The sequence below is a fragment of the Apteryx rowi genome, unplaced genomic scaffold, assembly GCF_003343035.1.
Source record: "Apteryx rowi isolate R43461 unplaced genomic scaffold, aptRow1 scaffold_85, whole genome shotgun sequence".
Taxonomy (NCBI): domain Eukaryota; kingdom Metazoa; phylum Chordata; class Aves; order Apterygiformes; family Apterygidae; genus Apteryx; species Apteryx rowi.
Genome location: NW_020451149.1, coordinates 1,581,507 through 1,598,415, shown reverse-complemented (window position 1 = coordinate 1,598,415; position 16,909 = coordinate 1,581,507). Strand labels below are relative to the sequence as shown.

General features: G+C 44.8%; 1 protein-coding gene across 1 annotated transcript in view; it reads right to left on the bottom strand.

Annotated features, from left to right (window-relative positions):
* PPEF2 (protein phosphatase with EF-hand domain 2) overlaps nt 1-16,909 on the bottom strand; it is a 21,159-nt gene extending 4,250 nt beyond the window's left edge. Inside the window, 14 exon segments of the mRNA XM_026090103.1 lie at nt 803-909; nt 1,612-1,754; nt 2,455-2,640; nt 4,376-4,708; nt 5,601-5,750; nt 5,845-5,930; nt 5,933-6,131; nt 6,600-6,646; nt 7,494-7,608; nt 9,250-9,425; nt 10,625-10,682; nt 11,529-11,656; nt 15,856-16,046; nt 16,897-16,909. Of these exon segments, the coding sequence (XP_025945888.1) occupies nt 803-909; nt 1,612-1,754; nt 2,455-2,640; nt 4,376-4,708; nt 5,601-5,750; nt 5,845-5,930; nt 5,933-6,131; nt 6,600-6,646; nt 7,494-7,608; nt 9,250-9,425; nt 10,625-10,682; nt 11,529-11,656; nt 15,856-15,976 (1,849 nt within the window). The 5' untranslated portion in view covers nt 15,977-16,046; nt 16,897-16,909.

Below are 16,909 nucleotides of genomic sequence, written 5' to 3'. Positions count from 1 at the left end.
ACTAACTTCGGATTTTTTCATTGTAAGCCTGTAGCCTAAGGCCAAGCCTGCTCTGCAGATTGTTGCCTTCACAACTGGGCTAGTAGTTTCTCAGTGACCGAGGAACCTGGAAAAGCCCCTACTTTAACAGCTGCTGTATCAGCTAAATTGGACTTTTGCAACCTACTTTGCTGCGAGGGAAGGGATACACATAAGAACGCAGTTCAGCTGAGTGCTCTTTCCCCCTCATGGACAGATCTTAGAAGCATGTCTAGGTCACTGCACAAGCAGAGCACTCCTGGCAGGTGCAGAAGCAGCCCAGGAATTACAAACTCACAGCTCCCTCCTTAAGGCTCTGACAGAGGCAGCTACTGCTGAGGGCATCGGCTCCCTTGCTTTCCGCTTGTTACCGGTTTTAGACGCTGTGGCTGACGGGGCTCAAGAGACCACGCAGCCCTTCCCCTGAGAGAGATGTGATTGACATGTTCCAGGCTACCTTCTCCAGTGCTTTATCAATAATCCTGTTCAAAGGTTTTCCTAGTACTGAGTCTAAACTGATAAAAAATAAGCTGATTGCCTCTTGCTTTTCCTCCTGACACCTTCCTCATTATAATGCCACTCTGACGCTTTAATAGGTTCCTAATAGAGACACTGAATAGCAGCAAACAGGACCAAGGCTTTGACCAGGTCTGACACAGCCTCCTCGTGATAGAGCAGCGGACAGTTCCGTGAGGAGCCTCCCAACCAGCCACGCACCCAACTTACCCTCTCCAACCCTGTACCATCAGGGAATTGACTTGAGTGTGACTTGGCTCACATTTACCTGTACCATCCTTATCATAGGCCTTGAATGCACTGATGAGGGCTGACGTGTGAGCAAAGAGCTTTTCCCGCAAGGCTCGAAAAGCTGACTCCTCTACTCGGCTGATTCTGGAGGATGCAGAAAGACAGAGAAGCACATAAGGGTTCACCACAAACTGCAAGAGTCACCACACCTTCCCATTCCTCTGGCCTTTCCCCAGATTGCCTGGACCCTCACACAACAACCCTGCGCTGCTATGCTGAATCGCACTGCTTGCAACAAGTCGCTGCGTGCTCRGAGCAGAATTCCCCGCAGTCAATGCAGGGCATCCCTGGCACAGCGTAAAACCCCTCACCCTTGCGTGTACAAGTTGCTAGCAATCAGCTCAGGCCCAGGGAGGAACACTGCATCCCAGCTAACTTCCGCAGTTGGTGTTTAGCCATATTTGTTTCACTTCTACAATACCAGTCGCAGAGGCTTTTAATAGCTGTACAACTTGTGAAGTGATGAAGTGGAAAGGAACTTCAACAAAGATCAAAAGCGAAAACTTTACATTGAAAAGAGAAGCTGGAAAACAACAGACTAACAAACAGCCCTCTTCTGATCTGGCAACACTCCCTCCCCACCCCCTGAACCTCCCTCAGAAATGTTTACAAAGCTTGAATCCTCCTTTAGGGCTATTACATATCCCTAAGAAGCAACCTTTAGTAAATCAAGCTGTGAAAGTTCAGCTCTGGAGCCAAACTTTCTCAAAGCTCCCAAAGTTTTCCCTTTGGGAGTTTGACTTGAATTCGTCAGCAGTCAAAAGCTGAGCAGCTGGAAAGCCTTGCCTTTGGGTCATGGTGAGAGTATGGGCTGTCTTGTTCGCTTGGTACTGAACAAAATGGGGGACCAGGTCCGGCCCCAGCTTCACATAGGCTCCCCTGTTGCTGCCAATCTCATAATAGTTTGAGGCTGAAAAAATGGTCAGAACCTAACCCCAAAAAAGGACAGGCATTTACAGTCAGTATATATACATCCTGTATACATATATACATATACCAGTGAAAACAATACAATCAATCCCATCTGCAGTCAACAGACTGTGAAAGCAACATGTTTTATGTTGAAAAGGAAGAGCAAGGTGGCAGCTGGGCTGGAAGTCTTAGAGGTGTGAGCTCCTTGTGAGCAAGCACTGACCTCGTGCAGATCTGGCCCCACGCTGGGCTTCTGCTATTTCACAATACTCTCCCCACAAACTTCTACTCTCCTTGGCACTGGATGGAGTCAGAGGTACCTCTGTTGAAGTCACTGAGGCTACTCTGAATCTTCTGAGACAAAACTTTGCTGCATCAGCTTAGTAACACCCTTTTATAGTTCATCTTCAGGAACGGCTGCTTTAAGTGAGGGCAACAGCACAAATGGCTTCAGATCTTTTCACAGCTACAGTGCACAGAAACATGCCTTGCCTGCACAACAGATGCCCCCAGTAGTATGGGTGGCTTCAAAGTGTCCTGACCTAAGAGCTCAGCTGGGAGCACATTTCAGTAACTCCCAATAAGGCTGTTCAAGGATTTTGTACGTACTTAATAAAACCCCACTGGAAAAACACAGAGCTAAGAAGAACCACCACAGAAACCCCATCCTGGCAGAATGGAAATCCAAGTATCCTTAACGCTGTCCTCCTCACCAACCTTCCGGCTGTGACAAAACTCGTAGCCCTCTTGCTTGCACTCGTGGGAGCGAATAAGAAACTGCAAACTGTACTTCTCGAGGATCTTCTTTGTCACGTCAGGCCCAAAGTAGCAGCCACCACCTCGCACTGTATTTTCTCTGCAGCCCTCCTGAGGCATGGGGTCACTCCAGAGAATGTCTAAAATCTGAAAGGATCAGAAAGGTCCACTGCCAGATGTGTATCGCATCACTGTGGCACAGGAGCAGCCATCACCCATCAACATTTACCAAGCAAATACAGAAGTGGACCGCAGGGAAACAGAGATGCCTCCCACCCCACTGTGCAGGGCTGTCACAGACTTGAGCCCTCACTGAGGTGACAATGCTGTTGGCCTTGAGCTACAGGTACATCCAGAGCATCTGTGGGGAGGGGGGTAGCCATAAATCAGGCCTGAAACAAACTTTCCCTTTGCTCCCTCTAGATTTCAAAGAGCCTTTCCTGTCCTCCTCCAGCCCAAAACACAGGTCCCAGAGCAAGAACCCCTGGCAGATCCTAGGGCCAAGAGTGTGCTCACCGTTAAACTGCTTTGCTCTCTGGCCAGGACGTGCAGCAGCCTCCAGTAACAGAAGTGCTGACTCAGTAACCACTATTTGGATTAAAGTAATCTCTTTAACCCTGACCTCAATATGCAGCTTTACACCGATAAGGTGTGCAATGCGTCAGGATATCATATGTAACGTGAGGTAGGGAACGGCTCTTGCACAGCTCACAGAAGAGGTTTACAAACAAACTAGTCTAACAGAAACGGGAAACTGAGTTCCCAGGCTCTGACCTCCCTAGCAGTTTCCTTGTAGGAATTGGCTAAAAATGCAAACTCCATCATGATCATGACTCCTTCATCAGCAAATGACAAGCTCATTAATTAGCTACATAGCTGACTGCAGATACACCATGTACTCAGTAAGCAATATAACCACTGGGCTCTACAGTCAGTCTTGTTTAATATTTCTCTACCTTACTGAGCACCAAGAAAACCTGTAACCCCACTTGACGCCTGAGCGGCAGGTTTTGGGACAAAGCCCTGAGCTCAGAAAGTACAAAGACTGGTGAAGAGGCTGACTCGCGAGGGTAGGAAAAAAGTGCCAGCAGAACAGGAGCTAGCACTAGTCTCACACACAGCCAGAGCTCACACTGCCACAGGTCCCGCCAGGCAGGGCCTGGCCATGCTACCAAAGCTGTGCTCACTGCAGGAAGTCTCGGGTTGATGGGCAAGAGCACAGTGCCCAGTTAACAGTATGTCAAGCCCTGCTCTGCTGGGTGCACACAGCTCAGGGGACCTGGCTCCTTGAACCGCTCCCAAAGCACAGCTGCTCCCCTTGGCATGAGGGAATCCATCAGGGCCACAGAGACACAGCTCTCACACTAGAAACCAACTGCTGTAGCCAAGGGAAGGAGGATCTGATACGAAAGAGTGAACACCTACTGCCCAACATCGTAACCTGCGCTGGCACCAGCATGAGCAACCCAGTTCAGCTTTGCCTACACTGGCTCGTATGGGTGCTCGGACAGGCTACAGCTTCCTTGTTCTCCTATGTGACTCATGGGCCCAGCTCTTCGGTTGCTAGGGAACTGTACCACAGGATGAGCTAGATGTAGCGCAAGTATCTAACAAAACATCCCCAGGGAGCAGAGATCATATGCTCACGCAGGACAGCTCCTTCCTGACCATTCACCATTGAACGACCAACACCAGGCTGTCCGGGAGAGCAGAGCGGGAAGTACAAAACAGTACAAACCCCATTAGCAATCCCATTGGCACTCAAAGCTGACTTGCTCCTTAAGTCCATGTTACAGGGCAGCAAAATCCCCTGAGCAGAGAGAACAAGGCTGCAGGAAGCACCCACAGCTCACCAAGCCCAGGGCCCCCTTAAACTACTCACCTGCTTCCACTCCTCTTGGCGAGTCCAGCACGGCGCATTCAAGTCAGTCATGGAGACAAAGCTGGAGTAGGTGAGCTCCTCGTCCTCCGACTCGCTGTCCACCAACTGGCGGCACCGCTCGATTTGCTCCTGCACCATCTGCCGGACCCACTTGGAGAACTCGAGCCTGTTGGTCATGCTGGGAGCCTGGGCCGGCTGGGGTTGCGGGGATGGACTACTTGCTGCGTCATGCTCTGCTGCAGAGGCATCTGCTTTGCTCTCCCCGATTATTTCCTGTATTTCCACATTTCTATTTGACTCCTTTCTTTTCTTCCCTCTCAATACAGAAATAAACTGAAAGAGGTAAGAGAGAAAAGTGAGCTGGTCACACAGCTTGGAAGCCTGGAACTCCAACTCTAACATCCTTTCATGGGCATCTGTCAAGTCAGCCAGGTCCATGAGTCTCAATTCCCATCCCTGCCATCAAATGCTAATTGTGCAAGGTTACTAGAGCAGCCCTCTCAGATGTACCATTCTTGTTTTAGAACTGGGGTCCCACATCCCTCCTGACCACAGATCATCTTTTCTTCATTGATTTCATGCTGCTCAGACATTTCACAAAAGGTAGATCACATGGATTTAGTCTGCAGTGGGAACCAGGCAACAGAACGAGGGAGAGATTAATGCTTGTCATTCCAGAAGTGAACGCAGAAAGTTTTAGCTGATTAGAAAACCTTAGGAGGACTTGAGCACACAGAGAAATTCCACAGCTGCTCTAAGAACAGCGAGACTCTAAGAACAGAGAGACTCTTATCCCAAGGGAAGTAGTATTTCTCAACTGAAAAAACGAGGCAGAGACAAGTTAAACAACTTGTCATAATCCCTCTGGAAATCCAAGAAAGAACCCAGGCTAAGGGGCTATGGGACAAAGTCCCGTCTTTACTGTGGTTTTCACCGTCAGCACCAGCACATCCATTTAGCCACGCTATAACCCACCACTGCCCTAGCTACGAGCCTTACATCTTCCAGAAGACAGGAATGCTTCTTCCCTTTACACTTTCTGTATACACACTATTAAATCAAAGCTATCCACTCCAAGCCTGTATCCAAACACACTCTGGCTAATAAGAACTCCTTTCATTTGCCTTGTCTCCAGCCAAGTTGACATGAAGAAAAATACTCCCCCCCAAAACAGATCGGCAAGACGCACTTTCGTGTCTTGCAGTGTCTAGGAAAGAAAACCTACTTTGTGCCTTTGAATTTTCTCAAGCATGTCCAGGTCAGTGGTATCAGAGATGCCCCCGTGTACAATCAGGACTTTCTGATCAATGAGGGTGGCCAAGGGTAGCCAGCAGAAGACATTCTGTATCATCTTCAAGATTTTCCTTCCATGCACCTAGGAGGACAGGGCAGAAAGGAAAAAATGAAGCACCAAGCCTTCAAAGTCCATGTCCCACGTGGTGGAGGAAGAGACGCAAGTGTATGCCTACCTTGTATTTCTGCATGACTTCCTTGGTGAAACCGTAGCTAAAGAAACAACAGAAAGGAGGTTTAGCGGGATTTTGCAGTGGCACCCTGACACTGCAATCAGTCCCGCACTGAACCCATACCGTAAGTTGACCATGTGGTCCTCATGGTTCCCACGGTTCAGATGAACCTCATTTGGATAGACCAAGAGGAAGGTAAAGAGGACAATCAGGATCTCAAGGGACTGTTTGCCTCTATCTACGAAGTCCCCATTGAACACGTAGGACTTAGAAGGGGAAGGAAGGCCATTCTGTGAAGGCAAGAAACAGGTGGATGTTACAAGAGAGGTCTCCCCACGGTACTGCCCCAAACACATGGAGTTCTGGATTGCAACAACGCCTATCTACATATACCTCCCCTCTCAGTCCTGCCCCAGCTTATGCTATATGATAGATCCTGACCAGTTTTTTTACCCTGTAGGCTTGCAGTGGCAAAGGCACTGATAAAGGAAAACTGGCATCCAGTGCCCCTGGTATTAGCACTTACCACAAAGCATCCATTGGCACTTCTCAAAYGTACATTAACATGACAATGGCTCTAACGTCGTAAAAGCCAGCAAGGGAATAAGCTTCAGCTTTGTGAAGCACTTTAAAACCAGTCAAACTGAACTGGAGAATTAAACTTCAGGTGCCCAATCCTGCAACATACTTCTCAGCGTGACCCATGTGATACCTCACAAGGTCAGGCCAGCCTCCCTCTCACCAAATACGATGCCTACCTTATAAAATATGAGGAACAAGTCATCCAGCTGGCCATGCAAGTCTCCTAACAGGAATAAAAATACAAGTCGCAATATGTTTAGCCACCTCACTGGTAATTAACATAGCAGTAAAGACCTTTAACTTAAAAAGACACTCATAAAATAACTTCCTATAAAGTATCTGCTCTATAAATTAATGACCACTGAAATGCTTTGGGAAGTTCAAGGTCCAAGTTTCCTTACACTGAGGCAATGTACCCAGAGGAAAAAGTCATGAAGTAAAGGCTTGAGCTGAAGCCTGGGAAGAACAACAAAAAACCTACATCAACTTCAAAAGACTTAATTAAAAGCTTAGTCCTCTTCTCTCTCCTGTTCAATGTAGGGCAAGATGGCACAAGAAACTGTTTGACCTTGATCATTAAATGGGAGAAGGGTTTGCATAGAAAATGGTCAATAATCAAACTAAAACCTCATTTAACATGATACTGGAAAGAGGTTTCTTTCCTGGAAGCTGGCTACACACAAAAGTTCTGGGCAAATTAGATATTTTTTTAATTGGATATTTTGGGGATATTGGATATTTTTGGATATTATCTCAAAGTTTAAATGGAGTAGGAAAAGAATGGAGTAGGAAAACAATGCTGAAAAACTTTGTTTCTTCAAATGTGCTCGACAGGATGACTTACTGTGAGACTTACTGTGAGACTTACTCCCTCCAACGTTCAGGTTAGTCTGGGCTGCCTCTCAGCATAAAGCATGTTTTACACAAGGATGGACTGCATTTGTGTTTCACATTCAGTACAGCACGGTGCCCACGCTACCATTTTACATCGTTTGTACCCCTCAGCAGAACCCCTTCCACCTGACCGTTTCCTCCCAGAGCCCGCACAGTGCCCTCCCACCCAGACTCACCACACACGGTGACCTCCTCACTGTAGCAGGTGGAGACATGACTGATGTTTGGCAACTGCTTGAGGTGCTTCCTGGTCTCGTGCAGAAGGTTTAAGACATAGCGAGCATGAAGCTGCTACTAGGAGAAAGCGAAGGAATTAGAGCAGGAAATTAGTGACTGCTGAGCAGCCACATGGCTCTGTCTGCACAGGCCCCAAGGACTCACAGACGTCACCACGATAGCCTGGATGGCAAAATGAGTGGGCTTCAAGAGCATGCATGCTCAGTGGGAACAGCAGAATGAACGTGAGTGATCCTGAGTGTTTGTTATAACTTTTCACTATTCTCCCAATTTTAAGTAAAACTCTCTGTATTGCAACTGCAAGTCCAGGCTTTGACAGAGAACTGGGCCCACATGTCACTCACTGTGACAGTCAGCACTGACCTACAGGCTTACAAACAAGACAAGACAAATAATAGGCAACTGCACCACAGAAAAGACTTGCCCAAAGCAGCCCAGCCTTGGCCAATGGCACAGCTAGCAACAGGGCCCAAAACCCCTAGCATAACCTCCTGCCCCAGCATAGTCAAAGCTCTATCTCTGGGCAACACCACCCGTAGAGCAGCAGAAATTCCACCTTGATATCAAACATAAGCAGCTAATCCTCTAGATCTTTCTTAACCTTCTCCACATTAAGCCAGGTTCTGAGCTGCAGTGTGTCCTAGAGAAACACATGCACTCGAAGCCAAGGAGAAGGCATTTGATATTAGTCAAGACACTAGAGACCTTTGTTTTGGAACTGTTTCTTGTCTTATTTGGGGAAGAGATGTTTTGCAGCACTTTGAGAGATGGAATCAGAGTGCTACAGTTGTATGAGGACCTGCCTTGTTAACCCTGCTGGATTGCAATGTATTTTTTGATGACATCATCATCAAAAAATCCACAATTTTAGACTTTTATTTCACATTTAAAATAGAATTTTTTTTTCCCCACAATTCAAAGTTACATGGAACAAAACATAATTTTGATGAGTTTTTTCTGTTTTGGCCATCCTATACATTTTTACAAATTGAGTCATTACAACAAGTAATGGCAAAAGGATATTTGAACATGGACTATTGTGCTTTTTTTCCTTTTAAAGTGAAATTCAGGTTCAGGTATGTACTCATAGGTACAGACCTATGAGAAGTTTGCAGTCTTGTCAGAACCCCATTTTCAGAAAGAAAAAAAAAGCTTCCATTGCAGAGGGAAATACCTATCAGATCATTTCTGTTCTGCTTTGCTTAATAGCCAGCCAGCTGTGCATACTCCAGCCCATTTAGTTTGTTAGGAAACCTAACAACAAATTATCTATCGCATACCCCAGCAGATATTCACTTAATACTTGTTTCATGAAATCCCTGCCCTCCTCTGCAGCAAGGGAAAATATATATCCTCTTCAAAACTTCTATCAGATCATTTGAAAGAGAGAACATGAAGTCAACTTTCAATTTGCCATCAACACACACACAGTGAAGGCCAAATTCTAGTACTAAATTCCAGTAGATAAAGTTTTCAAGTGAGCCACCCTCACTGACTGTAGCCAAAAGATTTCACATACATCACTGAAAAGCACATTGAGTCCATCACCTTCTGAAGGTAACAGTCTAAAAATCATCCACTTGACATTCTTGGTGCAGGGAGGGGGCCCACCCTATATTCCTCCTCTTCTTTCTCCTCCTAACGTGTCCCCCAGTAGGGAGAAGGGGGAAGTGTGGTTACTTTTGGGATCCTTACTTGTTTCCGTTTGAAAGCTTCCAGCAAGGCGGTTGCATGGTCAGGAAGGAGTGGGAAGGAGAGATGGGGTCCAGTGTAGGAGTCTGGCACCTCCATGGATTCATAGTCACAGTATTTTTCCAGCTCCGCTTCTTTGAAGCTTTCCCCGCTTACGAACATGCGACTGATGAAATCTCCTGGATGGCAGATCGGTTGGTTGGTTGTTGTTTTTTTCAAAAAGAGAAAGAGACAAGAAAAAGTTGATTTGGTTCAATACGCCATTCTAGTAATTTGCTAAAGAAAAGCTGTTTGCTTAGGCTAGAGCTCACGTGCAATAGCACCAGTGGAGGCTAGCTCCTAGTTTGACACTGTTGCAGCATTTGCAGCAGGCAAAAGGCTGTAGGGACTAGATTCAGCCGAAGGTCAGTGTGCCGTATGTGAAGCGGTGCTGGCAGTTACAGTAGTTTCTGCAACACTTGGGCAGAGCCAGATGGAAGCTGGCTGTCATGGTTAAGTGAAATTTCATTTACAATAACATGTAAAAGCAAACAGCATAACAAGGAACTGTCTCCTATGTCATACTCCATTTCTAATACTCCTGCCTCTACATTCCCAGTGTTGCACAAAATTTGTATAAAGACATATGATTTTTTTACTACTGTAACACCTTGGAGCCCGCCTCAAGGAGCAGGACACTGCTGTGCTATGCTCTGTATGGACACTGAACAAAAAACGCCCCTTGTTCCACAGAGCTTTGCTGTAAAATATGTTGGGTGGTGGTGAAAAAAAGAGAGGCAGCTTGAAACGAAGGAACAAGCACTTCAGCAGGTTCAGGTCAGCAGTGTAAATAGTTAATACCCATATGTTTCCATCAGATTTCAGAATGACCTTCATTAGGAAGTTCACAGCATTAAGAACTAACGTAAAATGCTGTCTGCAGACTCAGGAAGATACTGTATTGGTTCCCACTGCATTTTTCCCACCGCAATCATGAATGAGAGACTCAGTATAAAAAAGCAGATAATCAGCAAGCATGATTCTCTAAAGATGGATTCTCTGGTTTCAGAAACAGGCTTTGCAGAACCCTGGTTACTGGGGATTATTGAAAAAAGGCAGATTTCTGCTATTGCTCTTACAAAACATACTGAGCTTTTATTCTCCCTTCCAGTTCCTAAGGAGGTAGAATTGCTCCACATCCTTCACATGGCTCTGACAGTCTGCAGATAATTCACTCCCTATCTGAATTCCTGACAGCCCCGTTCGTTAGCAACACCTAGGGAGGGCCCCTTGGGCTCCTTAGCCAGCCTGAAGGGCCGGCAGAGAGCCGCGAATCAAGACAGGGTGCAACTTTCTGCGCTGCAGGTGCCATATCTACAAACGGCATGTGGAAGCTTACGTTCTTTACTGCTGCTTGGCGTGAAGTGATCCATGAGGTAACTGAAGAAGTTGTGAAGCTGCAAGAAGAGGGAGACAGAGAGAGAGATAAAATAAAACAAACCAAGTAGGCTTCCCTTTCATGTTCCAACTCTCAGAAAAGGGCTATGGTATTAAATGCTCTTTGTGCCTTTATTTCATGATTTATTGCTTGTGGGTTCATCATGCACAAGCAGACAGGAAAGCAAGAGGCAAAAAAGGAGACAGGGCTTGAGTTACAACACAGTCCTTGGCCCACAGAAGCACTTAGGGGATTCCCAGCCTGTACCCAGAAACAAGTGAGTCAGTGGCACAGAAGCTACCTTCCCCTTTGAGAATCCAAAGAAGTGGCCCTGTCTACCAGAATGGCAAACAACGGCAGGCTGGTAACGCTCTCCCCAGAGGCAACAGAGAACAGACTCCAAAAGGCGGAGAACTGCTCGTTAAAAAAAAAAATGAAAAATAGCCCACACCCTCTCTGAATTTAAAACAAAGTTGTGAAATTCTCGACACATGGAGATTACTCAGCTTCCCTAATACATGATCACTTTGCTCGCCAGACTACTCCATTACTTTATTCCCACCCATGGTGGGCACTGGGATCTGTCTTGACTCTTAGCTCCTTTACAGCAGCAGTCTATGGAGGCCATCAGAGGCCAATTTCTTTTGCTATGTAAGTTGCACAGCATCCTAAAAGATACGTCTACACCTTGCACTCCCAGACAGAAAGAAGCCCCCTGCTTCTGCCTTAGAAAGTAGTTTGCCATTGGCTAGCTTCAGCACACAGAGACTGCTTCCAGACACAAAGCTAGGAATTAAACTCGGCCACTACTGAAACTGCACAGAGAGGAAGTTTTTCCCACATACTCTTTTCTCTGGCACCTTACCTTGATCTGATCCTGCTCGCAGGCATACTCAATGGATTGAAATATTCTCCAGGTGCACCGTCGGCGCATTTCCAGCCGAGCAACGTAGCGCCGATACCACCTTTGGATCAAGATGGCTGCTTTGAAAGCTAGGACACAAAAACAGAAACAACATGCTGAGCTGCAATTGCTGCACCAGTTGAGGGGCTCCCCCCTGTCCCTTTCCTGACCCTGAAAATTAAAGAGGGACCTTTCTCTTTTAGGAGCAAGTTTTCAGGAAAAGTGTTCTGAAGCCTAAATATTGAAGAGATCAGAACACCCACTTCTCTTTACCATGCTCTAAGAAGCAAACTGACCTTGCCAGACCAGAGACCTCCAAAGTGCTTCTAACCATCACTGCCAGCTCCTCAGTACCAGTGTTACTTAACAACAACTTTTTAGTGCCTACAGGTCCAACCATATTCTTTATTATGAATAGACAATTTCATCACTTTCTCTCTACCTTCATCATTATCATGTCCACCTTACAGCCTATGTACTGGTGCTTCAGGAAACAAGAGATTTGACTGAAGCCATGCAAGGAGTCAGGTGAAAACCAGACACTGAGTCCCCTTCCAGAGCCTTAAAAATATGGGCTTTGTCTAACTTCCTTTAACCCAAATGAATACAGGACCTGAGTTACCAAAGTTCTGGACGAACTTCAGAAGAGATCTGTTCTGGCATAAATGTTAACATCACACTGTCTTGGAGTAAAATAAAGACAAAATAAACACACACACTGAAAAGAGGAAAGTGGATCTTTGGCCACTTAGTGACGCAGAAGGAACGAAACACCGGGAATTCCCAGGTCCCTGGTCATTGTTCAATCCACAGCCAGCACTGGCACCAGACTCTTCCCTCCAAATGATGGTCATTTGCCCTGCTGTTTAAAACCTAACCATCCCTCTGCGTTTCCCCAGTTCTGGGGGTTTTCATTAGAAGATTATTTCAGATGGCATGTGTGCATATTTAAAGCAAAGTGCACTGATGCAGGTTCCCTCTTCCTTTTTCACATTCTGCCACAGAACTGTATGCACCTCTATAAACTCTTCTATCCTCCTTAGCTGGTCTTGACCCAGTTTGAACTGCCTAGTTGCTTTAGATCACCTTGCCAGCCAGCTCTGCTACTTGACAGCTTTCTTTTCCTTTTGTTTTGTGTCCCTTTCCGGTTCATTTCTGGAACACCTCTCCAGAGCCTTAAGTTTAAAACATTTTCTGACAATGCTTCTCTGTGTCATCTTCAACTGAGGCAGGGACAACTGCTCTGTCTACTGTAGGCTGGCCCCAAAATCAAATGCATAGTAAAGAGTTAGAGTTAGTCCTGCTGCAGAAGTTTGTATTGCCCTGGTAGAGACTGGCATCTGGTTTGTGAGAGATCACTGCTGTGTCCACCAAAGCAGGGAGAGCAACAGGATATGTGGGGTGAAAAAGTTTGATAAAAAAGAAGGAAAAAAAAACCACTGAAAGCTGCTGAGTGCTCGCAGAAGACAAAGAGATCGCTTTAGTTCAATTAGCTTGTATTACGTAACATAAACCACCCCCCCCCCATACTTCAGCAGGAAACATTACTTGACCTTTACCTAGAAGAGATATCCTGATGGCTTAGGCATTGAAACTAGTAATCCTTCTAAATTATGTTAGCATAACATGGCTAGGAGCTGCAGCTGTTTTACCTATATCTAGTTAGAGGCAGCCGGTACTCCCAAGAGCTCACGCTCTAAATGGGCAGAGCATGGAAAGGGAAGAGCTACTGCTGTTTTGCAGATGAGGAACTGAGCACCAGTGAAGTCGTAGGTAAGAAGGTAAGACTCAGTTAGTCTTAATTTAAGAACAGTATGAATAACTTATGTTACCCTTGGCCTGGGCCTTGTACCCTCACGTGAGTGTGCTTTCTGATCTGCTGGGCCATGGAAAAATGAAAAAGGCTGATTTTTCTTTCTGCAGTTTGGCACTTCTGACGTTGCCTCCTCAACCCACCAGTAAAACAGACCCAACACTAGCTGCCTTACTTCTTGTATAGTAATTTGGCTGAGACATAACCAAAATCACAGTAATAATCAGTCCCTAAAAGAAACAGCTTCTAAACACGTTGCATCCCTTAATAATCAACATAATGTCCAATTACTTCAGTAGGACTCGCCACGTTCTTCAACTGAATCCCAAGCGGAAGTTTATAGTTTTACCTCCACATACACCAATGAAAACCAGACCCTTTGAAATGTTAAATCTATGAAAGATTCATTATCAAGTGCAGTGAGTACATATGTCACCATCCACACCATTTCAAGCTTCAGATGGGCAAGCCATTATTTTCTTATGCTACTTTTACACAAACTGAATCTGCAACTGGAAAAGCCAGGTATTCTAATTTACCAGCTTACCTGGGTGAGTTGCATCTGGCATTTGTACTAGGTTAGGAAAAAAATAAAATAAAAAAGGAAGAAAAACAGATTTATCCACATACTATGAGGATCCAAGCAGTAATCTGAATCATACATCATTGTATAAGCCACTGAAAGCATGCCAAAGTGGCAGCACTTTGAGTAAAATATGCCTATTCATGCTAACAATATTGTTCAGAAAACACAAATCAGTTGTGAATAAATATTGCCTTTTTTTCTGAAATAACTGATAATCAAATCAGTTGCCTAAAAGAGGGCATCCCAGGACTATCCTTCCAGGTCTATTGCATGGAAAAGTGCCAGCACAGTAAGATTCCCAGAGAAGGGCACTGCAGAAATACAGGCAGATARCTAGAGGATGATTTTAACAACAGCTTAATCAAATTGGAAAGCCTATTCTAAGATCTTCTGTTTTGAACTATGTTAAAATCTAATGAGAGAAAATACAGGCTAAGGAGCATTTTTTGGTATGCTTTAACCTGACATAAGCAGCCCAAGTTCTACCCAATATTCAGATTTAATTAAATAAGATGTAACTAATTAAGTTGCACTTCTACGCAGGCAAATGGCAACCCTTACACCAGGCATACATTCTGCCATGCCTCCGTGTGCACCGTCAGCRCCCCACAGCTTTCACAAGACAGTTACAGGCCCCACAGCCCACAGAGGCAGCTGATGCCCTGGCAGCTCAGCCCTGCTGCCTCACTCTGTCAGCTGATACCAGCTGAGGGTCTGGCCTGCTGCTGAGCAACTCCACATCTGCAGATCACCACATCTAAATGATTTTGAAAGGATCACAGAAATTCACAGAGATTTTACAGCCATGAGAAATTTTTGATAAGGTATCAGACCTAATGCATAGTCTCAAACATAGAACTAGTTCTACGTTATGTTTTGTTTGTTATGGACAAGCTCTTGCATAGTATCTGTCACAAAATAGTCCTGAACTTGCTGGGAAAGTCCTTGGTTCTCTGGTGCTATAGGCAGTAGACAAACTCGGACTTATTTAAAGAACAGGTGGAGTTTTTCAACAAACAAAAGTTACAAATGAATAATGCTGAGTCATAACAGTATCCCCACTCTCTTAATTTCTAAATATAATTAATGTTTTTGCTTTCAAGGCAATTGCAAACAGTTTGTACCATACTGCTGTACTGCCAATGCAGCTGACTGAAGGAAACAACAAAGTTATCTGTTTACTTTTTTACACTTCCTTATGTGTAAAGTTTCACTCATAAGCACCCTTTGTACCGCAGCAGACCAGAGTACACATGCACAGAACTGATATTATCATAAGGAGAGTTTCATAAAAATGAATCATTACACATCTTGGAGAACTCATGAACAAGTCTAGCTTCTGAGCAGAGATAAGGATGTTATACTGACATATTAAAAAAAAACAAACACGTTTCTTGTCTTTTCAGCTTTTCTTAGCCACAGTATCTTACCTTCTTTAGAACCAGCTTTTTTCTGGCTTTGCTAATGCTGCTGCTTTACCAAACCTGCACCCCTAAAACAGGCTTTAAATATGAAGTCCACCAAAAGCATTAGGGTGATATCATCTCACTGTCAGAACACGAGGTAATAACACACATACATTAGTTAGCAATTGATTAATTCATCTGGTGWCAGTTCCAACAGACTTGCTTTTTGCTGCTTCATTTCCGGTCAGGTTTTGACTGCTTTTAATCTCGCCCTAGTCTAAATAGCTGTTATTTTCTCAAGCCTAGTATTGATTTTCAGCATGAAAGCTGAGATTCCTCTTCATAGGATATTTGAAGACATAACCATGCCTCAATACTATCAAGAAAACCAGGTCATTCAGAAAAGAAATATATCCACCACAGCCTTCCAACGGGATGTGCATGAGCAGACAGGAAAAGATTACATTTCAAAGAATCACTCACCATTTTCAGACTTCTGCAGGGAGTGCTTGACATTGGCATTTACAGAACTACCACCAGATCCCATGTTCTCCAGCCAATACTCCCAGAGCGCTGCAGACTGAACCAGTATCACCAAAACCATGCAAGGGATGCAGGAGAGAGCATTCAGTCAGAATCAAACCAGCTGCAACGTGTCCCACAGTGCTGGGGGTCTATAATGAAACATATTAACACTTTCTAAGATCAGCAAGCAGATGGCCTGTCTTGTGCCCAAGTACATCTACTACTGCCAGGTTTTTCCCTACTTTGTGGCCTTCTAGACTATCTGATAGGGCAATTTCTGTCTTACTCTTCCAAATTTCAAGTCAGCTATGAGAATAATTACAGCACCTTTGCTAGTTACATAAAAATATCAGAGATTACATGTTTAGGTACTGTAGTTGTACAGTAGATGTATAAATCATGCATTCATGTATTCTCACAATGCTTCACATGCCTAATTTTAGGCTCCTATACCTGAACTCTCAGCAACATGGCAGTATGGTGACCTGGACCTTCATTTCAAATGTGAGACTAAAATAAGCTTGATTCAGACCAAAAAAAAAAGGGGGGGGGATACATTGTCAGACTGGGGGGGGCAGAATCTGTATGCAGATAAGTTGTTAGCCAGGCTCTGAACAGACTACATCTCCGTCTTCCCACCTCCCCCCTTCCTCAGGCACAGTTAAAGGCACTAGATGAAGTAAAAGGTGCTAAATTACCACACAACTGCATGTTGGAGACATTCACACACTGCACAAAAAAAAATCAAGTTTTTCAATACTAATCTGGAAGCAAAAAAGTAATTAAGTGGCTTCTTTAACACTCATTTCAAGATTTGCAGGCAAATATGCAAGCATATACCCCTCTATGAAGGATAACTCTAATTATGAGGGATGAACACACAGATGGTATTTAAATCTATTTGCAGTTCCACAGCTGGAGTGGAGATAAGTCTAAAATAACAATTAGCTGTCATAAGAAAATAATCAGCTTTGTTAAATAAATACTGCTTTTCTTCACCTCGCAGATCTGC